This window comes from Rhododendron vialii, chromosome 4a (genome assembly GCF_030253575.1).
Source record: "Rhododendron vialii isolate Sample 1 chromosome 4a, ASM3025357v1".
Classification (NCBI taxonomy): domain Eukaryota; kingdom Viridiplantae; phylum Streptophyta; class Magnoliopsida; order Ericales; family Ericaceae; genus Rhododendron; species Rhododendron vialii.
The window spans coordinates 3,437,029-3,457,701 of record NC_080560.1 but is presented as its reverse complement, the minus strand read 5'-3'; the positions used below and the strand labels follow the sequence as shown (position 1 = coordinate 3,457,701).

Sequence of the window (20,673 nt, the reverse complement as noted above, 5' to 3'; positions counted from 1 at the left end):
ATCTACTAGCCTGGGCCTTACTGATCCCCCTCAGGAGTTGAAAACGGAAAAGAACACAAAGGTGGTATACCTCTTAGTATTGTGGTTTGGTGGTTGTTTTTGAACTTGAGGGTTGAAGATGGTGGCTTATATGATGACTGGGTTCCAGCAGGATGTGTGGAAGTATATGACCTTTTCTTCTCCTTCAATGGATGAAAGGAGATAGAAGGCTTGAAGAAAGGAGGAGAAGAGAGATGGCACCTTCTTAATGTGGCTAACCCCTTGCAAATGAATGCAAGGGGGGGTATTTAAAGAGGGAAATGGACTGAGATCAGTTAAGGCCAGGCCTTGTTTGGCTGGTCTTAGGAACAAAAGAGGCCTTCCATGCATTAAATGCATGGGACTAGTTGATGGGGGGTGTAGGAGAGAGAGGGGACACCCCTGCCGAAAGCTATCATCAGGGACACTGTGGCCGACGTCAGAGTGGCACAAAAGTCCCGCCCAAGTGGCTGAATAAAGTTGATTTGACTGGGTTTGACTGGCGTGCGCCATTTCTTACTGGCGTGCGCCAGTATAAGCTGGACCACTGGTCGATGACTGACACGTGGCATCTTACTGGCGTACGTCACCAAGACATTGGCGTATGCCAGTTGGGTTTTGCTGGGGCCGTTTGGCTCTGGTTTGAAGGGTTTGGAATGGGTTTTGGGCGCTCAAGGCTTAAGCACACCCTTGTCCTTGATCTGTTTTCGACTATAATCATCATTGGGGAAATAAAAGATCGACAAATGACATTATCCGGACGGTCCAGAATGGGGTGTCTACACCTGTGTCCCTTAAAAGTATTTCCTTCAGAAATTTATATGAATGTTATTTGGAGACTAAAAACTATTTATAAGTTGTTCTATAAATTGGCATGCAATGAATTTTTTGAGATCAATTGTTAATATTCTTTTTGGTGAGAACTTGGTGGATATTAATGGGAACATTTATTTCGGAAGTCCAGGGAAATTATTCCTTCTCGTGTTGGTGACCCTGGCCATTGGGGAAAAGACCGTGTTAGGCCGGTGACCCTTATACTCAACGGCTTTTTTTCACCGGATCGTCTTAGGGAAAAGTACCACGGGCTGTCAACCCTGGTGACTCTAAGTTCGACATTGGATCCAATTTTGATGAGATTTATTTTGGCCATGGTATTGTTTGATTGTGGTTCCCCATTGTTGATGGAGTTATTGTTGTGATCACCACTAAGAATGTTCATTGGTTAAATCCTTTATTGATTAATTTATTATTCTGCTAGACACCTCGTATGCCAAATTATGATTTACTGGTAAATTATTTTAATCCTCGCTTTCAACTTTATTTATTATACATACTTGCTATCCACTGAGCTCGTCAGCTGACGGATTTATACCAACTTCTCTTTCAGGCAAGTTGGCGAGTTAGGTAAGGACTCTGGCGGCATCTCAGGGATTTCTTTTTATTGACCTCCATTGGATGTTGCATTTAGTATAAAGATTTTAATCATCGCTTCCGCACTTTGTATAGCTTTTGAGTAAAATGGATTACTATATTGTTGGTGGTAAATTTTTATTAGCTGGTTCATGGGATGGTTTTGCCCCATGTTTATGATTGGGTTTTATTTAGTTTTGGATTTATTTAATAAAAAAATCATTATTGTTTGACAATTTATTTTATTCTAGGCTACGTGTTCTATGAGTTGGCCTTGTGGTACACGGCCGGTCACTTCTCATTTTTGGGGCGTGATAATTAGTTTCCACTGCCGGCGAAAAAAAAATTAATTTCAAAATTCATAGCACTTAAGAGATTCCGAACATAAAATCTGGTAGGATAAGCTCCTACAAACCGAAGGCCAACTCTTGTGTTGCCTTTTTCCGTTAAGTTTAAGTTTGCATGTGCCTGTTAATAAATTAAGATAAACCATTTTTATACCTCCTAAAATTTGTCTCCTTTGTGACGGGCACGGTGCAAAAAATTATTTCTCCCACTTAATTAACACAGACGAATATAAAGTTCTACTATGTTAAGATATTACTCCATTTTTACCTTGTAGAATATTAATCGCAATCTCTCATTTGTTTCTTTCTGCTTGTGTACGCAATTCGTAAAATGAAATTGTCACGACCCAAAACCTACCTTGGAAGTCGTGACCGGCCAAGCGGGTGTTACGCCATCGAAGGCCTGCTCATATTCTAGTCTAGGAATTTCTCACATCATTGTCATTTTAAACCATATAAGCAAAGTATGCGGAAGCGTAGAATAAATAACATAATTCCAGAGCTTCTAGGTGTACAAGTATAACAAATACAAACCATTAGACAACACTTGATTCTCCATGGTTATTCTAACACTTCAATCGGCCCCAACTCGCTATCTACTTTAACCTGGAAAGATTGGAAAAAAATTTCATAAGCCAAAGCTCGAGTGAGAAACGTCTACCAAAGTTATAAGTTTGACCATGGAAATACCCCACATTATAAAACAGTTCAAAGCAACAATTCAAATATTTCGTTGACCATCCAATACATGCATTTTTGTCCGAAAGCTCATTTCTTCGGTCCAAGATATGGACCCTTTTCATTTCATTTCTCTTTCAACTTTTGCACTTTTGAGCGATAATAGCATTCAACGGTATTTTTGTCAGTCGGTAGGGGAGCGACCTCATTGAAGAGTGGTAAGATATCATTACCCGGTGATGCCTGGCTGCATCTCCTACGTTATTACTCACGCCACTAGTATCTTTACCCGTCCCCTAGCGCTCGGGACACCGTTCGAATGAATCATATTATCACGAGCATGTACTTGCAACCAGTAAAATTTAAGTTTCCAAAACATATTGTCATGGTCTAATTTAACTGAAACTCAAAAGATTTACTCCATAAACTAGCCATCGCATGCAGTAACATCAATTAAACCAAGTAGGAAGTTCAAATTCCATATTTTCAAGTAAAATTAAGCAATGGCATCTCATTCCAAAATTTCATAAAATACATGTAACTAAGGTATGCGCAGCTCACCTTTAAGAAGTGCTTAATTCATCACGTATGTGAGATACTGTATTGAACTGGTACCTACTCCATTGAACTGGTACCTAAGTAGAAATGCACTGATTATCACTAACCCATAAATATTGCTCAGTAATTTGTCTAAATTAGTACACCCTTGTAGGACCCTCAACAATACTAGCTTATGAGGTCAGAGTATGACCTTTTAGGACCTCAATTGAGGGTTAATCCAAAATCACCATATCGGCAAAAGGAGTTTATGAAAGTTAAGGGACTGAACAGACACAATTTGAGTTTATGAAAGTTAAGGGACTGAACAGACACAATTTGAAGAGTTGGGTGGTCATAGAATTCCAATTGGCTACACTACATCTTTTTCCATAACTCAGAGGCTAATAGTATAGATATTTTAAGACCCAAATTGAATTGAACAATCAGATCACTGGGTTTGGTTCGGGAGTTCGCAGGTGCTACTCCAGTAAGCAGCCGGGAAGTTCAATTCAAGTTTCTAAGACTCTCATTTGGGGTTTAATTCGTTGTTGGTCCGAACCCCAGCGACAAGTCCCTATTCCGGAAATAATAATTCTAATTTTGAGACGTAAATGGTTATGGGTTACACTACAGATACATTTTTTTTTCCTACTCTTATGTAAACTAGGGACTGAGAAATGAAGTTTACCGTGAGAAAGAGGAGAGAGATTCTGATGAAATATGAACGGAAAGACAGTCGGCAATCGGCGTGAGAGGTTGGAGGAACAGGAGTCGTGCTGCTGCTGCTTCTTTCTCTTTTTGTTTTCCCTTTTTTTTTTCTTTAGTTCCCTTAAATTCCCTAGAATATATCATAGTGTGGGCACGCCACCCCGGAAATTTTGCTTGTGAAATTGGGTGCGGCCCTTTTGTGTTTGGAAAAGCGCGGCGAAACGCCTCGATTCAGAGTCGCCACTCGGGTTTTAGTGGTGAAAACACCCAAGGAACCGAACTCGAGAACGTTTGCCACGTTTGTTTGATTTTGAAAAAGGCTTGTAGACTGGTCCGTCGTCACCTTCGATATCTGAAGTTCGGGAGCCAGATTACGAGAGGGGAAGGGTTTTATGGCACCCCTCTCGCCCAATCCGGAGATCGGTCTCTACTCGGGCATTTTATAAAACGCTCGCATTTTTCTCTCATTTGATCATTTTTTAGCCAGTTAGGGCGGGGAACAGCTAACGGGGGTTAAAACTATAACAAGTTGTGATTTATGTGGCAAAATGTTCATGGATGACTTGATTACAATGCTAAATATAGATTGAGAACAAGCACTGAGCAAACTGGACAAATTGCAGTACGCTGCCCCGCAGGGGCATGAGCAAGTTCTACCAGCATGCACTGGTCGAGCCACTGCATGTTGGTTAGACTTGCGCACGCCACAGCAAGACTAGTGTACTCCACTTATCTGGTTTCACAGTCTTTGTTTGCAACCCTCTGGGCTCTGGAAAAGGACCAGCGCACACCCAGGACAAACCATGCAGTTTAATAGAACATAACATATACATTTACAGACAAGAGAGATGGCTTCAAGCCAAGAAAAGTAGCATAATACCCCAAAAACAATGTGGGGATATAAAAGGGGCCAAGATTAAACTAAGATGCAAGGGCCAGTCACCGGATCCTAGTTTTAACTGCCGTACGCCAGTCATGGACTGCCGTACGCACGTTTGACCCTAATCCAGTGCTTGGCTTTTGCATCATCTGGGCTCTGGAACATGACCAGAAGGATCCCAGAGGCCTTTTGAATAGACAAAGAGTAGGCAATAACTACCACATCTAAACAGTTCTAAATATACAGAAAGCAGTAAACTGCTTATTTAGCATGCTAAGGTGATCGACTGAAATGAGAGATAACAGAAATGAGGATCCATGATCCCCACGCCAGTAGTGCTCGTACTGCCATGACTGGCGTACGGCATATATATACTGGCGTGCGCCAAAGTCCATCCCATACGTTTGTCGTATTTTACCAGTTTGAGGCCAGGACTAGTATTACTTACTAGCCTGGGCCTTACTGGTTCCCCTCAGGGGCCAAAAACAGAAAGGGACACAAAGGTGGTATACCTTTTTGTTTGAGGATTGAAGGTGGTATTGAACTTAAAACTTGGAGATGGAAGCTTAGATGGTGACTGGATATCAGCAGGGTGTGTGGAAGTGGGTTGTTTTCCTTTCTCTTTCAATGGAAGAAAAGAGATGGAGAGCAAGAAAGAGGGAAGAAGAGAGCTTTTTCTTCTTAATGAGGCTAACCCCTTGCAAATGAATGCAAGGGGGTATTTATAGGGGAGAGAGACTGAGATCAGTCTGGTGCTAAGGCCTGTTTGGCTGGCTTGGGTCAAGAAGAGAGCCTTCCCATGCATTAAATGCATGGGACTTGCCTTGATGGGGGATGTAGGAGAGAAGGGGGACGGCCTGGATGATATAATCATCAGGGGCTACTGTGGCCGACGTCAGGGTGGCACAAAAGTCTCGTCCATGTGGCTGAATAAAGTTGATTTGACTGGGTTTAACTGGCGTGCGCCACATATAGACCGGCGTGCGCCAGTGATAGCTGAATCAACGGTCGATGACTGACACGTGGTAGATAACTGGCGTACGCGTCCAATACACTGGCGTGTGCCAGTTGGGTTTTGCTGGGGCTGTTTGGCTCTGGTTCGAAGGGTTTGAAAGGGGTTTGAGAGAGGTTAGGGACGCTCAAAGCTCAAACACAACATTATCCTCAGACTGTTTTCGACTATAATCATCATTGGGGAAATAAAAGATCAGAAAATAACGTTATCTGGACAGTCCAGAATGGGGTGTCTACACATAGTTATCACAAATTAGAAGCTTATGCTGAATAACCACCCACGTGTCATTCCATTTGAATCACATGAGACACGTGGCATTGTGCATAAAATTGTCACAACTTCTGTCCGATTGCGTCCAAATTCTAGTCTGTGAAAATTCTCATAAATTCAACATAGACTAATAAAAATATGAGGTCTATCGTGGTGGTGTCCGACTTTCAAGGAAAAATCCCGACTTCGGGTAACTCGTATCATGTAACAAGTGTAACTCAATTGTCCCATAGTATTTACAAAATTAAATCAGAATTCACACATTTATTCGGATAACGATACACTTCGCATAGCCTAACTTACTATTAGAATTAAATTAGAGTGTCGAGTTCCAATTCGGGCCATGTGACTAGAATTTTAAAAGTCAGGATTTTACAGAAATAGTTGAGTATCCTCTGTTTCCATGGCTACGAAAATAATATCGATCTTGATGAAGGCAATTTTTTGGGAGAACGATACGCGTTCTTTTCGTGTTAGATGCGTGCTATTTCATTTAATCGCAATTTCTCATTTGTTTCTCTCTACTTGTGTATGCAATTTGTAAAATGAAATAGTTGAGTATCCTCTGTTTCCATGGCTAAATGAATTATCGAACTTGATGAAGGCAATATTTTGGGCGAACAGTATGCATTCTTTTCTTCGTGTTAGATGCGTGCTATTTCAAGTCCTGGTGGAAAATTTGATGAAGGCAACTTAAGAACTGAATTCCAATCAAATTACCTTTTCTTTGGCTTATTTTCATTTCCAAGTCTTCGTTGGCGCCATTACATCCTATGACAGTAGACCTTGAGACTGTGCAGTCTGGAGGGAAACTTCCCAATTCTAGTGGGAAATTTCCAAGTCTTCGTTGACGCCATTATATCCTACCTCTCCATGACGGACTCGGGGAGGTGCTAGCTCTTCGGTACACAAGCGACTATATCCTACCTCCATTACTGTTAATTAGCAATTTTTGAGACTAAAAGGATGTGTCCAAAATAGCCCCAAAATGGCGTCGGAAAGACTAGCACCTCCCGAGTCCCTCTAGGACATTAAACCTTTTCTAGACTCGTGAGTGCTTATTCCAGTTAAAACTCATTAGAAGTAATATCATCAAAGATTCAAAATGGAATTTCTTAGTCAGTTTCTTCTGTTATTTTTGCCCAAACAGAAATTTTGCAAATGGGCAGGGTTCGATTCCCTTAAGCACCCATCTCCCTCCCCAAGTCTCCTAGGATAGAGTAGATTAGGATTAACAAACGGCCAAAAAAAAAAAAAAAATTTGCTCAAAGCTACCTTGCCCAACTTTCGCAACCGAAAAAGTCATAAGCTACAACATAGCATCTATAACTTGTCCACAATTTTTACAAGAGTTCCGTATGATTTTTCTTAGACACTCTTGAGACGATATGGTATGGTTGGTGAACCTTGGATCATCCAAAAGCGTACGTTTTGGTTTCCTTTCGGCTATATCTATATAATATGACAGGGAAGTGTTTGAATCCCTAAATTTCCTCCTATATTTTGGACCATAGGATCGGTGCACATTTTTTCTACGGCTGAGATCTACGGGTAAAAGCGCTAACGATATATTTAGAAACGATGGAAAGAATGAGGGATGAAAGGAAACCTTCCTTAATTTCGAACAAATTAACTTGGCCGAGATTCATTATCTATAAAGGTAATAATGATAAAAAAAATTATACAGCAACCTACCTATTTACGTGTAAGAACGTATATTGATTTTATTTGACTGAGATTCAATCTCGATCTCCTCTGCAAACCTTATTCAATCCTCTTCTCACCATCCTTTCCTCCTCCGCCTCCAACAAGCCCTAAACTCACTGATTAACTCTGTCTCCCTAAACTCGCTGATTTTATTTATGTCTCCCTAAACTTGCTGTTTTTATTTACACACTATGGAAGCTCCATAGATCCCATCAACATCGGTTTCACAATCAGCCATCCTTACCACTCCTCCTATCGGGCGTCCTCAACTTTGATCGCCATAGGTTTGGAGTCCAACAACCGGGTTTAATCACCAATTGGAACCGGGTTTTAATCGCCGAGTCCGGCGCCGTCCCATCCCGAGGCTTTCTTCCTTCCCCTACGCCGCAACCCCACCGGGACCTATTTTCTGCTCCTATTGGCGTGAAGCAACGGTACTTACTTGAATCCCATATTTTTATATGCTTTTGGCAATTGGAAACTAATTTGAAAACCTATTTTGTGTGGCAGCCAGTTGATGATGGTTGCAGACGAAGGGGAAAAGACAAGAGGGAAAGGTGTTCGACAAAGTTTGAAGAGGTAGGAGATTGTGAGGGGAGGACTCATTTTTTGGTGTCAGTGTCGCGTAACTCTATTCTGGCGGTTCATTGTAAATAGTATATATTATTTCAGTGATTTTTGCACTTTTTGGTTCTCTAACATCAGGATGTTTAATGTTAGATCTTTAAAGGGCCCGGATTTGGTTGGGGAGGAGTAAATGTTTTATTAGGTTTCATTCATTCCTCAAAATACAAATCATGGCTTAATTAAAAGAATCCGTTCAAAAAAATTCCAGTTTTGAGACAATTATCCCATAAATTACGTATTTATTAACCTAAAAGAATTATTTCAAACATTCAAAGCAAATTTGATTAATTAATTACATTGGCCAATCAATGGAATACATATACAGTTAAATCAATGGAAATTATGGAATCTGTATTGATAGTTTCGTCGGTCTTGCTTCTACATGGGGTGCCTGTGTCGAAGTCTTGGTAGTTTTGGTTCATTCTTGTATAATTTGATGGAATTTGTACGGTGGAAGCTCCATAGATCCCATCAACGTCGGTTTCACAATCAGCCATCCTTACCACTCCGCCTATCGGGCGTCCTCAACTTTGATCGCCATAGGTTTGGAGTCCAACAACCGGGTTTAATCGCCGATTGGAACCAGGTTTTAATCGCCGAGTCCGGCGTCATCCCGTCCCGAGGCTTTCTTCCTTCCCCTGGGCCGCAACCCCACCGGGACCTATTTTCTGCTCCTATTGGCGTGAAGCAACGGTACTTTCTTGAATCCCATATTTTTATATGCTTTTGGCAATTGGAAACTAATTTGAAAACCTATTTTGTGTGGCAGCCAGTTGATGATGGTTGTAGACGAAGGGGAAAAGACAAGACGGAAAGGTGTTCGACAAAGTTTGAAGAGGTAGGAGATTGTGAGGTGAGGACTCATTTTTTGGTGTCAGTGTCACTTAACTCTGTTCTGGCGGTTCATTGTAAATAGTATAAATTATTTCAATGATTTTTGCACTTTTTGGTTCTCTAACATCAGGATGTTTAATGTTAGATCTTTAAAGGGCCTGGATTTGGTTGGGGAGGAGTATCGGGTGATTCGAACGGTGGCAATCAATGACGTATTCTACGCAAAACAGAAGGTTTTATTCCATATGAATGCACTCTTTTTTTTGTTTGTTTAGCTGTTTGCTTCTCAATGATTTATTTATAATTTAATTGTTATTCAACTGATCTACAAACCATTATACCCGTGCATGGTTATATTAAACTAAAACGGAATAGCAACCCAATTATGTCTGTGCATTTAAATTTTCCATAGTTGTCCTCTTCACTTAATTTTCCATAGTTTTTCATAGTTTTTGAATCTGTATATTTTCGACCGTTATTAGATTGGTATACATTTTTAAACGGCTGAGATCTACGGGAAGTATAGCCAGCAACATATTTGGAAATGATTGTACAAATATCTATCACACCTCTAATTTCCCGAAATCAAGGGTAACAAACCCTTAATTTGAGGGATAAATTTTTCCAACATGGAAAAGAATACAAAAACCATGTCCACAAAGATCATGTTCATTTGAACGTAACTGAATTCTTATATTTATGGTAGAAGTAAATACCCCATGTAACATGACCTTACCTAATATATCAAATTTTAAGAAGGAAATAGTTTATTGATTTTCTAGATCCAATCTGTCAACCTTCTCCGAAATTTGGGCTGCCTCTAAAATGAGGTTTCATTGTAAATTTATAATTCTTATCTCCTATTGTTTTCATATACTTTCCTATCATGTATCTATCAATTTTAAATTCTTTTTTCTCAGTACTCTCTACCAAAATAGAACTTAGCTACTCAAAGTTTCAATTCATGGTACGATCTAATATATATTTTTGTTCCCTCCAGTACACCACAATATTCATAATCTTCACATTTTGTTTGCTTTAGATAAATAATTTTTGTTCATTCACCCAATGCAGGATCATAACACATTGACATGATCACAGTTAAGAGTTAAGATTTGATTATAATATTCTTTTTTTTTTATATCATGCAGGTTAAGCATTTTTTGACGATTGGGGTTTGTACTAATGGTAAGTAATGGGCACTCCTACAAATCCACATCCCTATTGTTGAAAATGCCATGCCAAGGTGAAAAACGGGAGAGGACATTGAACAGAGCAACTAATGTACAAAGAAGCAAATTCAATGTGTTGACATTGGTCTAACTGGTTATTCTAAGATAATGTTTTTGTTTCTTTGAATTAGGCAAAGCACGAACAAGGAGGCTACGGGAGTATAATGTCTAGGACCAAAACAATTAAAACTTCTTTGATACAAAATGTGCAATTTAGGTGATATGACAAACTATTTTCTTTCTTGCCCTTTTCTTTTTCTTTTTTACTATCCTAATTTTGGTATTACATGCATTATGCTCTTTTTACATGAATGAAAGAATCAATATGCTTGAAGATTTTAGTCTTGACATGTTTCATGTTCTATTTTTAGATGTCTCCTCGAGGCACGCATTTTCATTAATGTGTATCATTTTTTATTTTCATTGGTGTTTTGGATGGTATTTTTTTATTTGATCAAGATTTATGTGTTTGAGTTTGTTCTATGCGTCTTAGTTGGTTAAATTTGCTGTTCAGTTTTAATTTGCTTGTGCTGAATGTTCGAGCCGTGCCTTCAGGTACGGGCATTCGCTAGTCTATATAATAAAACAGACCTGTGTTTGAATCCAAAAGATAACCAACGCTTTAGATTTATCCTCATGCCTACATAAATCTCCACCATTCATTCTACAATGACTTTTTTGTAAATACTTGATTCATTCGAGGGTTATCATATATGGCATTTTGTTGGAAGCCCTAGCAGAATCTCAAATGAAATTCTCTCAAAACAACCACATTCATCCCGTTCCCCCTTGCTCTCTCTCAGATTTCACAGAACCTGTCTCTCTCACTCTCTCTCTCCACAAAGACCCGTTGCTCTACGAGAAAGATCGTCAAATCGCAGTGCAGGGTGATATGGATCGAGCCGGGGAAGGTCGCCAGGAAGTGCGAGAAGATTGAGGAGATCCTCAGGGCTGCCTCAGAAGGTATTCATTGCAATCTCTCTCTCTCTCTCTCACTCAGATCGAACATCCAATGGTTTGAATATGGATATCCCTAGCCCTAGATGCCCCTTGATTGGTAATACATACTCGGGTGATTTCTCTGTTTATTTTCATATAGTTTGATGGGTTTCTGTTTGATTTATCAGCGCTAATATGGTAACAAAAGTGGCTGGAGTTCTCAATAGTTTTTGTGCATTCATGTCCATATTTTCTTTTTACAGTATCTGATTTTGTTTGAAATCCTTATTTATTTCATGATTCTTTGTAATGTCTTTTTTTTCCTACGATTCTTTAAATTAGTTTGGCTTTTTATTGTATTCTTGATGCATTTGATTGCAGTTGAGGTGTACGTGAGGTTTGAGTGAGTCTTTTTTGCTAAGAAATTGGGGCTGTTGAGAATCATCATGTTGCCCTCTTGGATGCTCAATTTACTATGTGAGCCAAGAAGAGGTATTTTTTTCCCTAATTTATTGCATTTATGAGAAAATTATGGTTAAGCTAAACAAATGTAACATGCCTTCCGGAATTTGGAATATGCTCTTTTTGCATTTAAACATGGTTGTCGTCAGACTATGTTTACCAGAGCAAGATCGTGATGCTTCAATGAATATTGGTAGCTTACATGAGTACTTTGACTGTTTGGTTGTATATGTATTTGTTTTCATGATGTTTATATGCTTCTCCCGTTTTAATGATAAGTATCTTTTATTTCTAAAAATTGATTATCCATATATTCAGTCAGTTTTGGTAGTCCAAAATCAATTGTAAGTTGTACCATTTGTGATTTTTTAGTGCTGGGGTTGGATTGGTATGGTTCGGAGAACTAAATTTTAGTGCTGGGGTTGGATTGAATATCTTCTTTACGTTTCTTATTACAATTGGTATATGTATTACAGGGCATTCAAGTCAAGGAGGTGGGCAGTGATGTAAAGACTTGATGAGGTTTTTTTTTTTTTTTAGAGCACAGAATTTGACATTGACGGTTGGAGCTTAGGGGTTAATGCTATTTTGAATACAATAGACATGTGCATTTTCATTATTGAATAGTCCTACTCTATATTTTTCTCTTTTCAAAAGATTGCAGGCTCAAACTTCCACACAAACCGAGGACCAAAATTCAATCTGAAGGGATACTAACGCAGCTACAGGAAATAATGTTTCAGCTTAAATTTGATTCTTACTGTAATCAATATCATTTAATTCGTTTTCTCCTTTTTATGTTAACTAATTTGTTTTTAAGCATTTGTGTGTTACATTGGATTGCTCTCTACACGCATTTTATTTTAATGGGTGGCTGTTTAAGTCTTGCTTTAATACGTACCTCAACTCTAGCCACACGTACTTATTGACCTGACTCTGTATTGACTTTTTTTGGCTATCTTACCTCAACTCCAGGCTGTATAAGTTTTTTTGAGTGCCCATTTTTTTCATTTGTCAATACCTCAGTTGAACTATGTTGGTGGAATCTTTGGTATCATCAAAAACCTATTGTGGTAATTTGATGCAATTGAAAATAGTTTCCAATACTCTGGAGTATAAATAGCAGGGAGTTCATAAAAATCTTATTTGTTATGGGTTATAACATTTTTTTTTGTTAACATGGTTGATTCATATGCCTTGGGCCCTTTTTTGCCCCTCTATTATAACCCACTGTAATATCCTGCTACAATTTTTTTTTTTTTATGTGTAATACAAGTATGATTGTAGAATAATCTTATTCTTTTTTCTTGATCTATGGAGTAGGCTTATGTCCTACAACACAAGCCGTCTTTGAAATCATCCTCACCCATGAACAAAGCTCTCTCCAAGAGCTCTAGCACAACATCTTATCGATTTAACGGGAACAAAGCTCTCCCTATCCAAAAGTTTAAGGGCCGCGATAATCCTCACCTTATCATTAGCAACAACCGACAACCTTCTTATTGACTGGTAACTTTGTAATCCTAATATGTTAAGTAGGCATTGATTATGAGCCGCAATTTATTCAATCAAGGTGTCTATTTTTAAGTGCAACTCCTACTATGTCAAGAGAATTATCCTATGGCTTTTAATTTTATCTGAGGCTTATTGATGTTAACTGTCATGATACTTCAACGTACTATGTTTAGTGTTCTGCTTAGATTAACTACATCTGGATATTTGACTGTGTATAGATGAGTAACGCCTATCACTTTTCAATGACAACCCTTAGTTCAGGGACTGGCTAGGTAATCTAAGTTAGTTAGCATAGTGCTATTTTTGAAAAATACTAAGGACATGCATAGTGCATACATCCATTTTCCATTAATGAGATTTGTGGTGATGCTTCTTAGCTAGGGTCTTGCTATTAAATCGTTTACCATCCAACTTCAATCTTTGTTCATGCAATCCCATTAGTTCCAGAAGAGTTTTGATTTTGGTTTGGTTTGGTTTTTCAGGTGTGATTGATTTTGAAGACCATAAATAGACATGATGGGATTGTTGGGTCGTAATTCTTGATAGTTACAGTAGTAGTTAAAGTGATGGCAGATTGTATGGATAAATGCCTTTAGGTGATAAAACAATGAAACTCTATTCTAATATCTCACTATGTAATTCTATGCTCAAAAAATATTTTAACATGAAGTACTGTGTAATTGGTGAAAACACTTATGAATTGTGGCAACCTTAGTGTTATGTTGTGTGGTGCAATTAATATGAGCGTCAGTTTATTTAGGAAGTCTCAATCTTCCTCATCGTTCAGTTTATTTAGCGTTTTTTTTGGTACTTCTATTATTCTTTCATTCTTTTTGGGTTGTCATAAATATGTGCAAGATTAGTTGGACTATTTTTATGATTCTTTCATTCTTTTCGGGTATTTCTGTCATTCTATGGATATGCTCGGGTTATTATTTTTTGCATAGTTGAATTTTTTGAATAGGGGTTAATATATTGCACGCGAGTTCGGTATTTTTTTATGTGTGCTAATTTTTCAAGCCCTATATGGCACGTGAGTTAAGTATTTATTTATGTGTGCTGATTGTTCAAGTTGTGCCTTCATGCACGAGTATTCACTATTTAGATTTTGGTTCATTATAAAACAAAGCGGTCTTTTGTCTACCCGTATAAATATGAGCATTCCTCCAACCGTTGGATCACAATTTCAATAGGTTACGATTGTTGGATTAAATCATTTATTTTAACCTATTTCCCACGAATGTCTATCCAGCAGTTTTCCTCTTCTCCATCGTGTCTCCTCTCTTCCTCCATAGTTACTCTCTCTCTCTCTCTCTCTCTCTCTCTCTCCAAAACCCACTCCTTGGCGTTCCAAAAAAAAAAAAAACGTTCACAAAGCTCCTCCACCAATCAGCCGTCTACGAAATTGATTCCTTAGGGTCTTCCTACGGAAAAATTAATGTGGCCTAAATTGCTGTTTAGGATGGGAATTTTTTTGATGGGAGTCTTATCGGAAAAAAAATATTGTTGTTTAGGATGAGAATTTTTTTTTGCCGTTTAGACAAAGAAAATGGATTTTGTATTTCAAAGAGGCTCACTTTGTGTTTGTTAAAATGCATGTTTGACAGAGTGAAAATAGTGGATAGTGAATTAATTCTTTATGCCCATTTTTATATAGCTCTCTTAATTTTTGGATAGACTTTGTGGTCCGACATTGCGAGGACATGCGACACAACGGAAATAGCACGTGGAGAAATGTCTGGGGAAATTTTTTGCTGTTTAGAAAAAAAAAATCGATTTTGCTGTTTAGGATGGAATTTTTTTTTATCTATAACTTTCGTTATTTGTCTCTCAAAGATGCTCACTTTTTTTGTTGTTGTTAAAATACATGTTTGATAGAGTGAAAATAGTAGGAAGTGAATTAATTCTTTATGCCCACTTTTGTGTAGCTCTCTTAATTTTTGGATAGATTTTGTAGTCCAACACTGCGAGGACATGCAACAAAATGGAAACATGTGGAGACAGGTTTGGACACGCCATATGAGGTATCATTACCAAGGGAAATGTTGGGGACACGGCAAAGTGAATTCAACACTTTTTAAAAGCTTTACTAGGATAACATATATCTTAAAAAGTATTCTAATTGGGAGTTTATTTGTTGTCGACTTTGTTTCTCTTTCGTTTGAATAGTATTATTTGATCAAATCACTATAGGACCAACACATCTCTTTCCCTAGGTAACAATGTGATCAAATCATTACAGCACCAACACATCCCTTTCCTTCGCTCTCTCCCTATCACCAAGCGTATGACCAAAACGTGAGCCGTGCCTTCAGGCATGGGCATACACTAGTATCTCGATGAAAGATAAGTAAAGAAACTTGATAAGAGAAAAGAGCACCATATGCAACTAACAAAACAAATTTATCCTCCATTAATTCCATATTTACAGTTGCCGGCCTCCTTGAATTTCTTTATGAATTGTTGATCCAGCTTTTGGTGAGTGATCTTTTAGAAAGTCTAGATAGCTATATAATACGGAGTACTTGAGAGAAATTTCACCGCTCCGCCGTAAATAAATTCTTCATGTCTTCACACAATCTCAGCCGTCCATTCGTAAATTATATTCATGGGTCCACCGTAAAAAAAAATTTCTCATATACAAGTTGATATATGTACATCATGATGCCTACATTTACATTCGTATCGTAACCAAGTCCAAGTCTACCCCAACCCCAAGCAAGCACTCATATTTCTTTCCTCCTCCTCCTTCTTGTTGAGCAAAATTGTAATCATGGCAATGAATCCTTCTTCTCTCTCCTTTATGTTTCTCTCTCTTTGCACTCTCTTCTCTGCAACTTCAGTCTGTTCTTCAACCTCCATCTCTTACTCCCACCACTGCGCTTCGATGGTCCCCGAGTCAACCCCAACTGCTCCCTCCACCACTGCATTCCCATATCTCACACCAGTCCTCGTTAAATACACCGGCGGCGACAGAATCCTTAACAACACTAACGTCTCCTCTGAAGCCGAAAAATACTTCTTGTTTCTTCCAACCCAGAACATCTTCAAAACAAACACGTCCGGTGTTTACAAGATCGAAGCGTCCTTAATCTTCCGATCATCGGGCTTTTATTACCATGGCAATCATACAAGGAGAAACTCATTGAAATTTGCGTTTGATGGGTTTTGGTCACAGTACTCTGAGAAGCTATGTATGGTAGGCTCGGCTTCTTGGTACTCGAACAGAGGTAATTTGATCAATCTTGATGCAGTCCTTAAGCTTCACTATCCTATGAATTTGACTATCTTCAATAGTTTAATAACTGGGAAATTGGAGAGCTTGGCTTCTCTGAATGATCCAAATTATTTCGAACCCGTTTCACTTTTGGAGTTTGGTTCATCGAGTTACTATCAGTATTCATCGAGTAACTATCAGTATTCATTGATTTCTGGGAAATTTGATAGCGATTGTCACGGTGGGATTGATATTCCGAAAAATCAATCACTTGGTTTAAATCCAGGATTGTTATGTTACACAATGAACAGTGGGCAAAACGAGGTTTTTAACTTGGAGTATTTGAATGAGTGCAGTTCTTTAAAAAATTGTACTCCTCTTGGTAAGGATGATAACGATGAGTTGCCAAGTCAAATGACGTTGAATGCCATTCAGTGTTCTGAGGAGGAACACAAGGTGCAATATGTGATCAAATTTGGATCAGGTTACCAAAACCTAGCTCTTGATCCCAATACAGCACTCGTTGGAGAGGGATCGTGGGATGAAAAGAAGAATCAGCTATGCATAGTTGCTTGCCGGTTTTTGAACTCTACTGACTCGTTGGACAATGCCCGGGTTGGTGATTGTTCGATTAGGTTGAGCTTGCGGTACCCTGCTTTCTGGACAATCAGGAACAGAACAAGTGTTTTGGGCCAGATTTGGACTAACAAAACTGTTAACGAGTCTGGATACTTCAATAGGATCACGTTTAGAAGTCGCGACAATAGCATGGCTGTGGTTCCTGGTTTGAGATACGAGTACACGGTAACCGAAAAAGTAAGGAAGTTGTGTCCTTTCAACAAGCCGGTTATTAAAAAGGGCAACAGATATCCGAAGTGGAACTCTGACGACTTGACATTTAACATGTTGGTTGAAGATTCTACGGGGAATCATTCTTGGTCTTGGAGTAAAGCAACGCCTAGCTTTTTCGGTGATCAAAATTACGTGCTGAAGCTGAACCCATTTTCTACCCGTACGTCAATGAATGACATGATTGCGGTTGAGGGAGAGAGTATACATCACGGCCGATTGAATATTACCTACACGATTTCGCCGTATCAGACTTCTTCAGCTACATCGGTAATTTTCAATAATACACTTGACATTTCTGCTGAAGGGTTGTATGATGAGGAAACAGGAAGGGTATGTATGGTAGGCTGTAGAAAGCTATCAACAGGTGAATCTATGGACTGTGAGATTCTTTTGAAGTTCCAATTCCCGCCGGTAAATGCAAAGGAAGGAGGGCAAATCAGGGGAAGCTTTGAAAGCATGAGGGAGGAAACTGACCCTCTTTATTTCAAGCAACGGGAAATGACTTCAAGGACTTACTATAGAGAAGAAGCTGAAAGATCTGTTCGGCGGTTGGATTTGGAGATGGTGATGGTTTTGATCTCCAGTACGCTCGCGTGTGTATTTTTAGGGTTACAAATCTTATACGCGAAAAGGAACCCTCAAGTTCTTCCTTTCGTTTCCTTGGCGATGCTTCTGTTCCTCATTTTTGGTCACATGATTCCTCTTGTGCTAGAGTTAGAAGCTTTGTTTCAAGGAATCCAGAACCCGAAGCACGTATTGCTTGGGAGTGGAGGGTGGGACGAAGTGAACAATTTTGTTGTCAGAGCGCTTGCAGTGGTGGCTTTCTTTTTGCAACTCCGGCTTCTCCAACTTGCGTTTTCTGCACGTTCGGGCAACGAAAACTATAAAGCGTTGTGGGTTGCTGAAAAGAAGGCATTGTTTGTTTCTACAACATTGTATACAGTGGGGTTGCTTTTTGTTTTCTTTCTAGGTACGAGGAAGCAAAATCACAGCAAAGCAATAGATTCTTCCACTTCTGTTGTTCACCACATACGTTATATCCGGAGGGATTTAATATTTTATGACGGTTTGGTGCTCGACGGTTTCCTTCTCCCTCAAATCCTCTTCAACATTTTCCAAGTTTCAACGAAGAGTGCTCTTTCTCATTTGTTTTACATCGGTACCACTTGTGTTCGGTTGCTACCTCATGCGTATGATCTTTACTTGACTCATAGCTATCCTCGACTCCATGGGGCCAACATTTTTGCATATCCTAGCTCAGATTTTCACTCCACCGCTCGGGATATAGTTATCTCGTATGGGGTTGTTCTATTTGCGGTTGTCATTTACTTGCAACAGCGAGGCGATGTCTTTCCGCGGATATTGAGGGAGGATGTCTATGAGATGGTGCCTGTAGCAAGGAGTGATCAGTAGATTGCCAGAGAACATGAGTTCCTAAAATGTTCTGTTTGTTTTACTACTGCATGTTTTCAGTACTTTTAAATATGTAACATTGTACTAAGTCATCTATGTATCTTGAACAAGAACAAAATACATCTTGTGTATATAGTTGCAGTAAGCTAGTCTCTCTTTCTCTCATCCTTGCCATTTTTTCTCCCCTGTAAACGTGGTGTTATTTTAGCTCTACTTTTTTGTTCTTTTAGCCCAAATTAAATTTGCATCAATGGAGTTGACATGTATCGACAGGTTCATGCAAACCAAACCATCTTTTTGTTTTCATTTTTTCGTATTAGAGATTTGATCTATTGAAAGAACGATCTAAAAAATCACAAAGGTAATGCCACCATGACTCCTTTTGAAACCTAACAGATAAATACACATATATAAGCAGTCTTGAAATGTCAATCATGTAAGTCAAAAGATAACGGGTAATGCCACTATGACTCCTTTTGCGCACCTTAACTGTTTTCTTCAAATTTTGTCTATACTTGTAATTTTTCTAACCATTATTGTAAAAATTCGACCCAACTCCAAAACTGAATTAGAAGTTCAAGAACTCAATGAGCAAAAGTCAGTAGAAAAAGTTAGGCCAAACCTGAAATGGTCTTCCCACTTGACTTGCCCTATAGTATCAAGGTAACCCTCATAACCAGGACTCTTTCTAGAAGGTGATAACTGATCTGTTCTAAATAAAAACGTTTTACATCGCAATGGAACATCACCACCGTCTTTTCTCACTCGTTGTGAGTGGGCAGTTGATATATACTCCTATTGCCGCCATCTTGCCCGGCTTCAGATCCTGAAATCCCTTGGGTTTACACCATAAAGAGCAATTGGCTAAAAGGTAGAAGAACACAAACACAGTGGCACACCCCAAAACCAATGATATTCCCAACTCCCAAGTATTCAGTAGGAGTATAGAAAGAGAGAGCGTAGGTGTGTGTCAGAGATCGCGAATTAGGGCTTCTTGATTGATTTTTGTTTCCGGAAACAAATATAACTGAATCCATCTCCGGTCCATAACGAAGAGTCACAACAGTTAGGATTCATTAAAAAATTGATAATCCATGCATGGGAAAAGCCTTTCCCACAATAGACACTAATCTATTTGTAACCTATGATAATAATTAGAGAGAGGAATCATTCAAAATAAGAAGTAAACACTACAAGAAAAATTCAATTGGGTGACGAATGAAAATCGTCACAAATTGCATGTTTTTCGTCACAAATAATATAGGTGACGTAAAAAAATTTGTCGACTAAAGGTTGTCGAGGATTCCTACCTGGTGACGAAATCTATTTTTCGTCATCTATAGTGCCTTTTGATGACGAAATATTTCGTCACCAAAAATTGAATAATTGGTGACGAAATTTTTTTCCTCACTTATTGTGCTTTTCGAAGACGAAAAAATTCGTCACCGATGGGTCACATTGGTGACGAAATTTTTTGTCACTAATATAAGAAATCGGTGACGAAATTTTTCGTTGCGAAAGATGTTTTCATATGGGAAAAGAAATCCATCTTTCTTGCTCCTGCTGGGTTTCGAACCCGAGTCCCTTGAGTTTTTCGCGCAAGCTCCAACCAACTGCACTACACACACTTTTCAGTAAATATTTGAAATATCTAATATATAACACATATGTTTAACATGAAAATATATTTCGAATGTAATTTTGGACCTTTAAACATTAAAATTAGCAATTTTGATAAACATGAAAGTTGCAGGCAATTGAGTTATTGTTCAAACCCAATTTGAATTATCTCAATCGGAGATTTTAGTAAAGAGTTATATCCGAAATACATTTAGTGACAAAGCGCAATTCATAAATTTCGTCACGAAAGATACCCATTTGACAACGAAATATATTTTTTGTCGCTGAAAGCGTTAAAATGGTGACGAAATTATTTTTCATCACCAAAGTTAAGCATTTGGTGACGAAAAAAATATTTCGTTACTAAATTGCTCACATTTGGCGACGAA

At 38.7% G+C, this 20,673-nt stretch overlaps 1 protein-coding gene and 3 long non-coding RNA genes across 4 annotated transcripts; 3 read left to right on the top strand and 1 right to left on the bottom strand.

Annotated features, from left to right (window-relative positions):
* Positions 1–2,779: 2,779 nt before the first annotated feature.
* On the bottom strand, positions 2,780–3,818 carry LOC131323349 (uncharacterized). The gene is made up of 3 exons (XR_009199159.1): positions 3,682–3,818; positions 3,015–3,088; positions 2,780–2,798 (listed from the first exon to the last, which is right to left on the bottom strand). It is a non-coding gene; the product is annotated as an uncharacterized LOC131323349 (long non-coding RNA).
* A 3,638-nt stretch (positions 3,819–7,456) lies between these two features.
* On the top strand, positions 7,457–9,440 carry LOC131323348 (uncharacterized). Its single transcript, XR_009199158.1, has 4 exons — positions 7,457–7,877; positions 8,787–8,893; positions 8,970–9,038; positions 9,180–9,440. It is a non-coding gene; the product is annotated as an uncharacterized LOC131323348 (long non-coding RNA).
* Positions 9,441–11,088: 1,648 nt separating this feature from the next.
* Positions 11,089–12,707, top strand: LOC131323347 (uncharacterized). The gene is made up of 4 exons (XR_009199157.1): positions 11,089–11,229; positions 11,587–11,697; positions 12,144–12,189; positions 12,325–12,707. It is a non-coding gene; the product is annotated as an uncharacterized LOC131323347 (long non-coding RNA).
* A 3,362-nt stretch (positions 12,708–16,069) lies between these two features.
* Positions 16,070–18,664, top strand: LOC131322663 (uncharacterized). The gene has a single exon (XM_058354069.1). The coding sequence runs from the start codon at positions 16,070–16,072 to the stop codon at positions 18,662–18,664; it is 2,595 nt and encodes an 864-aa protein (XP_058210052.1).
* The last annotated feature ends 2,009 nt before the right edge of the window (positions 18,665–20,673 follow it).